Source organism: Siniperca chuatsi, linkage group LG17 (genome assembly GCF_020085105.1).
Source record: "Siniperca chuatsi isolate FFG_IHB_CAS linkage group LG17, ASM2008510v1, whole genome shotgun sequence".
Classification (NCBI taxonomy): domain Eukaryota; kingdom Metazoa; phylum Chordata; class Actinopteri; order Centrarchiformes; family Sinipercidae; genus Siniperca; species Siniperca chuatsi.
Window position 1 is genome coordinate 13873507 of NC_058058.1, and position 13353 is coordinate 13886859.

Genomic DNA, 13353 nt, shown 5'->3' on the forward strand with positions numbered 1-13353 from the left:
AGAGCGAATGTCACTTTCTGCGCGCCTCTCACGGAAACATCTGCCACATTGATGACTGACTTGGCTACTTGGCCAGTGTTTGCTCAGTATGCCAGAACCCAATGACAAAGAATGAGAGTTTAATTTGGGACTCTGAATTTCACTTTCAATTCTACCAATTTAGACACAAATGACTGATGTGAAAGTATGTGGTGACGGGCCATCTCAAGCCTTGACCAGCACTGACTGCATGATGGTTAAGGTTAGGAGCTGGTTTATGACTTAAGAAGCATTCTTTAGAATTAAGTTAAGCATGAGTCCAATTATATAATATTTATTTTAATAGACAAGATAATGTTATACTCAAAGGCACAAAGGAGAGCATATGAAATTATCTCTACAAGTAAGCAAGTCTGCTCCATTCCTCTGCATGTCACACTGTGTCTCTGAAGACTTGCCATGCTTTCTTGTTAACCCAGAATGGCATTTGACCTACTTCTCTGGAGTTTGAGCTTATTACTATTATTTTTACGCTTACATCTGTTTAAGTGTAGTCCATGCAGAAGCCAGGGCCTACTGAGAAAGAGGAAGTGCTGCACATTTAGCTCGATATCGTCTCCTGGATTTAAATTCTAGTTCATCACTTTAAACCTCACGACACGAAGCAGCGCGTATTCCCTGATGGAAAAGATTCTTCTTCGTCCTTGTTACCTGAGCCACTCAGATAGAAAACAAATAGAATTTTTAAGTTCTTATCACTTCAACTCATGCCAGGAAATGCACATCAAAGATTCTCACCAACTTCACCCACCCACCGCCATGTGGTTTTCACATCTGCTTGGTCCAATGACACACTGCCAAGGGAAACGCAGCTTCTCTGAATGTGTTTGAGAGTTGAGTTTTAAGTTTGTGTGTGTGTGTGTGTGTGTTTGAATTCTCATGGAAGTTTTAGAAGGGTGTAAACAGCATGCCTGTGGCAGGCTACACAAGAAGTGCTGACGTATCCACCTTACCATGTTATAGGCCTTGCCTTCTCTGCGTATACCTGGAAAAATGTAAAAATGTAAAATGAAGAGACAATATTGTTTTAATGATTTATTTCAAAATCATGAAGGATAGCACAAAAGGCAACTTGTTTTCTTAATCAAATTATCTAGTCTTAAGTTTGTGGAAAACTAGTACAACTATTTAGAGTGGTACTGAAAAGTGTATACATAGGTTAAAGTAGTAGTTTTTGGTATTTATCATATGTCCAAGTGCACACCTGAGCAAATAAAAGCCAGCAAAACATCTGCAATGCTATACCATTTTCTTGTGAGTAAGGGGATGTGTTTTCTTGTGATTTTGCCCAGTGCCTATAAACCTGCATAATAGATATAGTATAATGGACGTAGTGAACATGGTGATTATCAAATACTGTAAAAACATGTGAATATGAACAAGACTAAGAGTCTGCAGCCACGCTGGCGGCTCTATGAGACTGTACTTAGACACAGCAGTGCTTTAATCTAAATGCTAACGCTAGCCTGGCAACATGCTTACAATGGCAATGCTAACATGCTGATGTTTAGCAGGTATATGTTTACAACGTTCACCATGTTAGTTTAGCATACTAGCATGGCAACATTTGCAAATTACTAAACACGAAGTACAAGTGAGGCTGATGGGAATGTCATTAGTTTTGCTGGTATTTGGTCATAGTATTGGACATATTCAAATTTGGACTTGATGATGGTGCAAGAGAAAAAAAAAAGATCAATTTATCCTGAGCAAAGGATTCATTGGGATTCATCATCTGGGAACCATGAATCTATACAAAATTTCATGACAAACCATTCAATAGTTGTTTGTTTGGATTAAAGGGGTGGCCTGACTGACATGAGTTTAGCATGAGTGCTTGTCAAATGACGACAAGAGTAACAACCAAAGTGTTTTAATAACACAGGTTGTGGAACCCCAGACTTTTATATAGGGCAGTTTCTGGTCATTGAGTTAAACATTACAGGTATTGTATTAGTTCAGAGTGACTCATGCCATAAAAGCAGTAAAACCTGCATGTACTTACAGATAGCAACTTGTTACACTTTCACCTACTTCCTACCTCAGCCTGTGACACAGACGAACACCTGAGACTCCAGATGTGACCACGACAAGCTGACACAGGATACATGGAGAACACAGAGTTAAAGCCAGACTGTTCTTAATAGGCTGACCTTACTCAGCACCTTCTTATCAATGCAGTTTAGTGTGACGTGCACAAGGGGTTAAAGAGCAGTAGGTTTATAGCAACTGCAACTGCTTTACATCATAGCTGTGGATTAGTCTGATCTCATCTGTTATATAATAATGAGGCATGAAGTTAGGCTATGTGGATCCAGTGCCAATCATAAATTGAAATAAGTCCATTTACTTCCATCCAAGACATTATTTCAATTCAGTCAATTTGTTATAAATTCAGTTAAATCAAATTACTTTTACTTCACTTGATTCCTTTATTCATATGGAAATGCAGTGTTTACACTGAAATGTTCTGATGAATGAATCCCATTCACGTTAATTATTTGTTACAGGCTTGCAGTGCTGGAAATGAGTCTGTTTGTGGTAAAAGTAAATTTTCAGTTTCATGCTTTCAGGAATAACTGCTTCCTGCAAGGATCAAATACAAATAAACTATTGTTAGAAACAATGTAACAGTGCTGTAAAGACAGTGACAAATATACACATAAATATCATAAATGCACCTCTTGTTGCCAGGAAACACTTCAACAAGAGTTTTGACCCTGGGCTCTTCCTGCTTGTTGTTTAGCAGTTGTTTTCTTGAACTATGCTGACATCTACTGGTCTCACTTTGTACTGTGTAACAGTTACAAAAGCTGGGAAATGGATGCTTATGTAATATATAATATATGGGGGCTTTTCTTTGATCTGCTGCTATGAAAAAGATAACACATAATGTCAAATGGACCTACTTATATTGTAGTTAGTTTAGATAAAAACAATTACTAAATAACTTGAAAACACTGACCTCTGATAGATTCATTGATTATTCTGGGATATGGTTGCACAGCAATTGCTCTCCTACTAAAGCATAGTTATGTCTTTATTATGACTTTTCAGGACTATCTCGTGAGTAACTTGTATTTTTTTCAGACAGTACGGTATTTATGTAATTTTTAGGTTTTACATTTGCATTTAAGCCCATTTAGATGTTCCTAATACAGTAAATAATTATGCGTTTTAAGACTTCATTATATTTAATACTTAATAAAGATCCCCTCCAGACATGTTTTCAGACACATTAAAATACTCTGCTTTGAATATTAATTTGTATATGATATGGTTTTCCCCCCCAAAAGTTTTAAGTTCTGCTCCTTCTCCTTCATTGAAAAATCCCAAATCTATGAATATGCAAATATTGTTTAACTGCTGGACATAAGCTGTCTCCTACTTCACTGAAAAGTCAATTATCAGTGTATGTGCACTGGAGGATTCAAGTTTCCACATCACACTGTATAAGTTGCATTTGAGACCAGGACTGGCGTCCGAACTAGCTATGATGTCACAAAATCATGCTTGTACGTACTAACCCTTAAAACTGAGATTTAAGCTGAGCACAAAGAACCTTTCCCCCCTTCAGCAGATGAATGTTAAAACAGCCTTCTAGTGTCAAACTCTGCACATACATCTGCACAGTGAAGTTAAAAAATGAGCAGAACACATTTATGAGTGGAGGGGATCTTTAATACAACACAGAATACAATAATAGACCATACAACACGTTTTTAGACTTGTTTAGGGATCAGAGTTGTTGGTGCATCAAAGGATTAAACTTTGATGCACAAAGTATTTCAAGACCAAAGTCTTTCAGTCTTTTCTTTGAGATGCATAGTTGACATAATACTAAAGCTGAACAAAAGACAGATCAACGGACCATTAACATTAACAATAAAAAAAACCCACACTCGATCAAGGAAAGATAAAAACACATGAAGAAACAACAAAGCATTATGTTATCTACCGTTACTAATAAATGACTTTTCCATTTTAGTGCATCAACGCACAACATCATTTTCCTGCTTTACAGTGTCTTCCTCTGTGTCTCCACATCTTTCCCCCTCTCTCTTTTCTTTGCTGTTATTCTCCCTCTGTCTGTCTCCCCCTCTCTCTGTGCCAATATCTTAGGCAGCAATGCCCCAACTGGACAGCAGGTGTGCTCTTTAGCACTGCAGCACACAAACCACTGCAGTGCTACCATGTCTGTGTGTGTGTGTGTGTGTGTGTGTCTCTATGCGTCAGGCATGCCTGCCAGCCTGGCCACTTCTGCTGCTGCCACTCTGCAAAAAGGAGAGGGGGGAGAGAGAGAACGCTGGAGCAGTGGAGGGAGAAAGAGAGGAAGGGGGATAGAGAGGCAGAGAGAGAGAGGGAGTCCAGGCCCAAATAAAGCCATGGGGGCCGGAGCTGGGCTGAGCCCCGTTTTGCCATAAATACACTGGCCGCCTGGAGGTTCGGGTTTGGTGGTTGGGGCTTGGGACCAGCGACCACCACTGCTACTGCAGCCTTCCTCAGGGGATTCTCCTCCGCATACGCATCATCCTCATCCTGGTCATCAGTGTTCTGGGCATCCAAGATGCCTCGCGTGGATATAGACCTCAAGCTGGACTTTAAGGATGTCCTCTTCAGACCCAAGAGGAGCAGCCTGAAGAGTCGCTCAGAGGTTGGTGATGTTAATTAGTTGTACTCTGATAATGTGACCCAAATTTTACAGCTATAGTCCAATCAGACCAGGATACTTCTCACGAGGAGTGTAATCTGTTACTGTTACATTCAGGAAGTACACTTATGCTTAGGCCTCTATGGTGGGTGATGCAATAGAGATATGTTAACTATTTATACATGAGGGTGGATGGCAGGAAGAGCAACATTTTGGGACCTTCTAAGCCTGTTTGCCACGCTCATATCATCATGATTAAAAAATTGGCCATATTTATTTACAAAGCAGCAGCAGCAATACATTTAATTAACCCCATAATCTTGAAAGGATGACTCACTAAAGGTGAAAAGTGCACACTCAGTATAATCCTATATTTGTGCTTCTCCTTGTTGTGTTGTTTTGTGAAAGCCAGTAGGTGTACACTGCCTTTGTACTTTGGTGAGCAAAAAAAGCTACCTTGAATGTAACAGCGGAGTGACCTTCTTAAAGGTGACAGAAAACAAGGCTAGCCTGTGTCAGACAGAGGCTATTAACAATAACTGACAGAGAAAACAACAAAAGAAAAGAGGAGAGTCCAAGATTAAAAAAAGAAGATTTTGGACTTGAATGGACTTGATTTTGTCATCAATCTTTGTCATTATAAGCAGGTATAACAGGCCACAGTGTATCTAGCAACCACAACCCTCTCCTCGTTGTGTTTAATCTTCACAACTACCTCAACTTATCTATGTGTCACTAGATCAGGGACTGGTACCGACCCAAGATCATGATACTGATGTAGTGGCACTAGATCTGGGGTGGAAGGTAGAAGTAGGCGGGAGTTGGCTTCTGATAAGTGGCAAGCAACACGAGACACGGGCGACTTCTCAGAAAACCTGTTTAAAAATAGTACTGTGTGTTACAGTCAGCCAGAACACATTCCATATGCCACAGAGATATCAGGGTAATATATATATATATATATATATATATATGGTGGAGTCATGAACACTGACCTTAACTGAGGCAAGTGAGGCCTGCAGTTCTTTGGATGTTGTTGTAGGGTCTCTGAATGGCTGAAGAAGAACAAAATGAAGAATTTGGAGTGGCCTAGTCAAAGTCCTAACCTGAATCCTATTGAGATGCTGTGGCATGAAAAGGCAGTTCATGCTCAAAAACCCTCCAATGTAGCTGAATTACAACAATTCTGAAAAGATGAGTGGGCCAAAATTCCTCCACAGCGCTGTAAAAGACTCATTGCAAGTTATCACAAATGCTTGATTGCAGTTGTTGCTGCTAAGGGTGGCCCAACCAGTTAGTAGGTTTAGGGGGCAATCACTATTTCACACAGGGCCATGTAGGTTTGGATTTTTTCCCTTAATAATGACAACCTTCATTTCAAAACTGCATTTTGTGTTTACTTGTGTTATCTTTGACTAATATTTAAATTTGTTTGATGATCTGAAACATTTAAGTGTGACAAACATGCAAAAAAATAAGAAATCAGGAAGGGGGCAAACACTTTTTCACACCACTGTATATAAATGTATATACACATTGACACAGCAGCACAGAGAACACCCAGTACTTGAGCATGCACTGATGTTTACGGAGTGTAGTAAAAACCGTTTCTGTATTTTGTCACATTTGTTGAACATCTCACCTCATTCTTGACATTCCATCAAATCCTCTTTTCCTACAGTAACTAAATAATAAAGAAAACACCTAAAATAATTTACATGATTTTAGATGCCAATAACTTAACCAATATGACTTTATTGCAGCATATACTGTAGCCAAATCTCCATGCACTCCGAAAGCATCCATCTGTTGACATTCTGACTTCTCGTTTGAATTATTGCTGCATTTATCAGGAGCAGAAATCCACCTGCTAAAGCTAAGCTTACCAGACATCCACAAAGTTGTTTAGAGGGGGGGAGGGTATATGAACATCATGGAGGATAAACTGCATCCATAACAACAGACTCCACGTTGAGCTGGTCGGTAATCAAGCATTGATGCACCACCATTGAGCAGAAACGTGTCCCTTCAATCTGGACTTGATCTAATATTTTTGCAGATGCTCTCACGTCTGATGTGAATGCTGACTGCACCATTGGAGTTAACAAAAACACCAGCAACATGGCAATAAATAAAAGATGGCAGTAAATGTGCTGCATTTAGGTCCTTCAAATTGTATGGCTGCACATCTGTATCAGCTTAGCCAGATGTTTTGAGACTATAACCCCAAAACCTCTCTCTATAATAGAGAATTCATGTATTTCACACATGGGGGGTGATTTAATCCAAAGATTATACAGATTTTATCTACAGTTAATATCTGACACAGAAGAATGCCATTTGTTTTTAGTGCTTCTGTTAAGTGGTCAAAATCATAGCATCAAATCCTAAGAATGCCTTATAACTGAGGCCATTGGATCCATGTGTCATAGGCTACTTGGTGATGATTTACTGGTGACTAGACTGGAAAATCCTGCTGAGTCAGTGTGTTGTACTAAGAGGCCTATATTGATTTGCTGCAGCAAGACAATGGATACTAACGACTGGACCCCCTATTCTCATCCATACTTCTTCACCACTTTCCTCTTAGTCCCGCTATCATGAGTTATAGCCTCATTTCTTGCTGTGGCTCTGAAAATGATCCCAGCGTAAAGGTTATGGCACACTTTGTACTGTTAGAATATTTCCACAGCTGCAGTAGTTTTGCATAATACATGTATTGGCTGTACGCAACAAAAGCATTCAGCACTGTGAAACTGTTAGATTTAAGTAAATGGAATCATTTTGAAGGCTTAGAATTAAGGCTTAAAACACTTCACATGTTTCACTTTCCATTATAACCCTCTTTATATCAATCTACCACCCATCTTACCTTCCCTGTAGCGAATATGTTTCCAGTTTGGCATAATAACTTAACATACTGAGTTCTGAGCATGTTAATACGATATACTTTCTCTACGATATACTTCAGCTAAAAGCGGACACTGTGGCCACAAGTGACATTTACAAGATAATGGTAAATGCTAAAACGTAATGTAACCATAACACAAGTAGAAAATAGTCACAAAGTCAATGTACTGACTAATGTCTGTTAGCAAAATGTATCTTTAAGTTCGCTAACATTAGCCACCATAAGCTAGCGGTCGTACCATGCCAAGTAAGGTTGTAGCAGCAAAACCCCTGAACGTATTGAATTGAGCCAAATTGCTTTTGAATTCAACTTTTCATTTGTAAGAAGAAGAATTACTTCTTTGTGAGTCCCTTTAAAGGAACATACCACATGTAGACCTATGTGTAAACTCCACTCATACTGCGCTGCTAATAGTCCAGCGGTTAAGTCATGTTAACTCACAGGTATAAGATTTATTTATGGCAGATCTTTGAAAGGAATCATAGCTATGACTTGCCTCATCGATGCAGATAAATACTTTCCTGTAAAGGGAGCAGATAGATGAGTCCTGCTTATCACATTACAGCAGCACTGGCTAAGCTATAACTAGGGTTGCCAACCGTCCCGTAAAATACGGAATTGTTCCGTATTGAACTGATACGGGACGCGCTTTTGTTCCGTGCAAGCCTTATGGGAGAGAAATATTAAGACAAGAGGGATTTGTATGAGATAGAGATAGAATGAAACCCTCAGCCTGTCTGTCATGTTGTTCCACTACCCAAACAGAGAAGCAGGGGGAGGCGCGTAGAAACAGCTGTTTGCGGCTCTCTCTCTCTCTCTCTCTCTCTCTCTCTCTCTCTTTCCCTTCTGTCTGTACCTTACAATAGATTGGCTTTTCGTCGACATTAAGCGTTGTTTTGTTGGCAATCATCCATGCCGATTTAACCGTAAGACCCTCTTGATTTATAAAACATATAAAATAAGCGAGTTCACTACGTGAGTGCCTTTGTACATCAACAGTAAACGAAAATATAAGATTTATGAATGAAGTTTGGTGAGTAAGCAGCATCCCCCCTAACCCTAGCTATAACTATTGAATCTAAATGATTCAGTGCATTAGGACCAGACAGACTCAGAACATGAGCCACATGAGCTGCTCCCATTTTCAAGAAAATCTGCAGTGTCCCTCAGTCAGCTTTAGAGAAAAATTATTCATCAGTCACATAAAACACTTTTCTAGTAGGCTATGATTATTGTTCATGAAACACGTCTCCATAACTACTCATGTCTCTTCCCCCCTCAGGTGGACCTTCAGAGGACCTTCACATTCCGCAACTCCAAACAGACCTACACTGGCATCCCCATCATCGCTGCCAACATGGACACCACAGGAACGTTTGAGATGGCACGGGTCCTCAGCAAAGTGAGTTAACAGAACTGAATGGATGAAAAATAATTAACAGCGTCATTGTGTTTGTGCATTTGTCTCTGTGTGGGCATGCCAAGATCTCTATGTGTTCTTCCACTGAGATTTCTTTGCAAGTATTTGACATAGAATCACGAAAAATAAAAAAAAATATCAAGATGCAGTGTGGAGCCTTGGGAAAAACATAAATTCACAGCCTTGTCCTAGAAGCAGTTAGATATCTGCTAGCTTGTGGGATGTTGCTTGTTTTCTTTTGTAACACCTATTGACTCAGGAAAACAAAGTGTCTGTAGGCTAATCTTTATATCAAAAGTTATGAACTGATTGATTTGACAACATATTGCATGTAAACGGCCAGAAGAAAGCAATTTCTTGTGTCTGAAAAAAGACTGGAGATGGGAAACCATGCTGAGTAACAGGAAGAAGTAAATAATAAAGTAAATAAATAGACAAAAATTGGAGTGTGGATTTTTATATAAATTTGCTTATATATCTAAATCCTTTCTTTCTTTCTAGCACACCCTCTTTACAGCCATTCATAAACACTACTCTGTAGAAGACTGGAAAAACTTTGCTGCTACTCATCCAGACTGCTTAGAGGTAATATCACCAATGTTTGCCCTTTTTTTTAAAGTAGGTTCCTCATTAGCAACATGAACATAATTACACACATTTTCATTTGTAATGGTCTCCTCCGAAAGGCAAATGTGGCTTTTCTCCACAGCATGTAGCTGCCAGCTCAGGCAGCGGCAATGCAGATCTCGAGAAGCTGTGTGCCATCTTGGAGGCCGTCCCTGCCCTCAAGTACATCTGTCTGGATGTGGCCAACGGCTACTCTGAGTACTTTGTGGAGTTTGTCAAGTCGGTCAGAGGAAAGTTCCCTAAACACACCATCATGGTGAGAGAGATGGTTCACCCCCTTGGCTGGTTGTGACTTATGGGATGTGCTGTAAGATTGTGTCTTAGGGCTAATGCTGTCTGCCTTGCAGGCTGGTAACGTGGTAACAGGGGAGATGGTGGAGGAGCTCATCCTCTCCGGTGCTGACATCATCAAAGTGGGCATCGGGCCAGGTGGGTGGGTACAACTGGCTAAGTGTGTCTGCTAATAGTCTGAGTCTCCCTCCAAGTAAACACAAAACTGCACAGGCTTCATATATAAACACAGAAACATGAGCCAGAAGGACAGAGACATGCTGTTTTTTTGACTTGAAACCCTTTTTGTAGGTTTGACTTGTAGCCTTTTTTACTTCATACACTGATAAAGTGCCTCTTACTGTATGTACACAGTGTATGTTTCCTTCATATATAGAGCCAGTGCTGCATAGTCCACTTGCAGGATTTGAATGACAACTCTTAGGTTGTAAATAGAGTAAAACATGGTTTTATTGCCAGTAGATTAGCCTGTGTTAATGCAGCAGAACCATTATAAAATTACAACTTTTTAACGAGAAAAAAGTATCAATTGTTTTATTGTTTGCCAAATCTCCTACAGGCCTAGCATTTACATACTTTACTTTTATCTCCAGCCTGTAGAATAGTCACCTGAACTGACAGCACTAGATCTGAAAGACAGCAGGTTCCTGTAGCTACAGCAGCAGCAATTAAACACAGACAGGGATAGTTACATGAAGATGGACATCTCTAATGTGTGAACTGTGTGTTGCAGGGTCTGTGTGCACGACAAGGATCAAGACAGGAGTGGGCTACCCACAACTCAGTGCTGTAATAGAGTGTGCAGACTCAGCCCATGGACTCAAAGGACACATTATCTCTGTAAGTCCCACATCACGGTGCACAAAAATAACAAGGCACAGACAGAGTTGCTGAAGTTAGTATTATGTAGAGTGTATATTAAGCGTGCTGTACTTGTCACAGCTACTTTATTCTGCTGGTGGAGAGGAGTTACTGTCTCAGTTCCTCTCTGCGTGGATTGGAAGCCACGCAGGGTTTGGTGTGCATCAGTCCAACAAAAATTGAATTACAGTAACTATGGTCAAGTTAGGCAAAAGGTAATCCTTCAAAGGTAAGAAAAGGGGCCTGTCATGGATGTATTGGACTTAACAGCAAAATACGCTTCAGATATGGAGGATGTTGAAATAAAAATGACGACTAAGAAAGTACAACAATATAGTTGAGTTATTTTGCACTTCAAAGAGAACATTTGCTTTTTTCAAGCTATTGATTTGTGTGTGCAGCCTATCCAAACCTTATCTATAACCTAATCCTTAGTGTAGATCAACATGATAGCCTGGGTAATAATCATCAATTCAAAGAAGTTTATTTGCTTATTTTAAGTCCATAACATGCTGTTGCATAAAGGTTCTAGTATTGAATGTTGATAATACTGGGCTGCAGCCAGTAGAGGGCATCCTCAGTCTTCCAAGCCAGTTAGAATAATAAGAAAACCTTTTGGACCTGTGATTCTGATTCAAGCCATATGACTGACATGTATTTATTTTCTCTGCTTTCTCTCAGGACGGGGGCTGCAGTTGCCCAGGAGATGTAGCTAAGGCCTTTGGTAAGTATTCAACCCACAATTTTTTGTTCTTTTCATACTTAAGTGAGTCACATATTGGGTCACGTGTGACTGTGCCATACTGTTCTACAAGTCGAACCACCGAGACTCCTCTGCCTTTGCTCCTCAGGTGCGGGGGCTGACTTTGTAATGATGGGAGGAATGCTTGCAGGCCATGACCAGTGCTCTGGGGAGGTCATTGAGAAGAACGGCAAGAAATACAAACTCTTCTACGGCATGAGCTCTGATACAGCCATGAATAAATACATGGGTGGAGTTGCTGAGTATAGGTGAGAGACTGATATCAGGAGAAGTGTAATAATTACTGAGTTCATAAATTTGGCAACCAATATGCTTCTAAGGATTCCTATTCTCCTTGATATAACTTTTGATATGTATTCACTTTAAGAACTTTTTTCTATTGTGCCACATGTAGATAGCCCTGATGACTCAAAACATGGACACAAAGAATTGTACTCATTGGCTAGTAGAGGTGCCATAATAATCCCACAAAGTGTATGATACCAAAATTATGCCTTTTAAAAAGAAAATTGCACAATATGCATTGTAAAACCAAGACATATTAATCAATCCACTTTGAACAGTCACACTGTGGCCATGTGTTCATGGCAGCTACAGAGTATTTAGCTTTTCATACATGTATTCTAAGCAGGTGTGAGAGGTGAATAAGCACATACTGTGAGTTTTATCAATGACAGTCATTTCTGTTTTAACTACAAAATGTCCCTATTCCTACATTCCCCTCTCTCCTCTTCTCCCAGGGCGTCTGAGGGGAGGACAGTGGAGGTTCCCTATAGAGGAGACGTGGAAAACACCATCCATGACGTGTTGGGGGGCCTCCGCTCCACCTGCACCTACGTGGGCGCCACCAAGCTCAAAGAGCTGAGCAGGAGAACAACCTTCATCCGTGTCACACAACAGTCCAGCCAAATGTTCACTTAGTAGGGCGTACACATGTCCACACACAGGCTGCATGATATGCATTTTACATGTACTATGCAGAGTTTAAACATGCAATAGTAGGACAGTGGTGTAACACATACGGGAAAACCCACACAGACACTTCTACATGATCACCCAACCTGTTCCTCTCAGGATATCTGCTGTCAGAAAGCTGTTAGTCTCCTGCAGGTTGTGATTAAAATAAACTTAAAGTTTGACTTGAAAACATTCACCCAGAAGAATCACAGCACTCTAATCAACCTAATCCTACAGTGAGTGCATTTACATGCTTAGAGACACCATATTATGCCATAATTGAATGCACCTAATTTCACCTTTGAATAGGCACATGCAGATGTCATGTTCCAGTTAATACAGCTTGGAGAAATTCTTCTCAGTTTCGGGAAATGGGAATAAGAGAGCCAGACTACTGAGACATGAGCACTTCAGATCAGATCTTTCAAAATACTCTTTTAACTTGGGTATGTACAGAAGTCGGGATATTTCTAGATTAAACAAGAAGAAAACAAGAATGTGAGCTATGTGAAACACATTGATGTATGTAAACACACTCAGCAGGAGGAGGCTGATACTCGTGCTAAGATCATTTGGGGAAACTGCTGAACTGTATGTTGGAATAAATGCAAGAATCAACATGCAAGATCCAGAGATGTCACCCTTTAACTGTCACTGGAGAAATCATGTTGCAATAAACTGCATGCAGGACCTTCTGCTACTTTCCTCGGCGGTGTTGATCATTCTGTGAATTTTCTCCAAAGTGTGCAAATCATATTCCTGATGACAGACAACATAATAATGCACCTCTCTTTAGTGTTTGTGTGCATGTATTTTGGGTGTGTCGGGAAGAT

General features: G+C 40.1%; 1 protein-coding gene across 1 annotated transcript; it reads left to right on the forward strand.

Annotated features, from left to right (window-relative positions):
• Positions 1 to 3727: 3727 nt before the first annotated feature.
• gmpr (guanosine monophosphate reductase) lies at positions 3728 to 13225 on the forward strand. Its single transcript, XM_044170707.1, has 9 exons — positions 3728 to 4693; positions 8884 to 9003; positions 9523 to 9606; positions 9731 to 9904; positions 9996 to 10077; positions 10673 to 10779; positions 11482 to 11524; positions 11652 to 11811; positions 12304 to 13225. Exons 1-9 carry the CDS (start codon positions 4607 to 4609, stop codon positions 12482 to 12484), a joined length of 1038 nt encoding a protein of 345 aa, XP_044026642.1. The 5' UTR covers positions 3728 to 4606; the 3' UTR covers positions 12485 to 13225.
• Positions 13226 to 13353: the final 128 nt, after the last annotated feature.

Bases quoted from the DNA above. Each gene is read 5' to 3' on its own strand.
- gmpr (XM_044170707.1), top strand. From the start codon at position 4,607: ATGCCTCGCGTGGATATAGACCTCAAGCTGGACTTTAAGGATGTCCTC. The intron at 9,905-9,995 runs GTGAGAGAGATG...TCTGCCTTGCAG, and splicing joins TCCCTAAACACACCATCATG to GCTGGTAACGTGGTAACAGG. The intron at 10,780-11,481 runs GTAAGTCCCACA...GCTTTCTCTCAG, and splicing joins TCAAAGGACACATTATCTCT to GACGGGGGCTGCAGTTGCCC.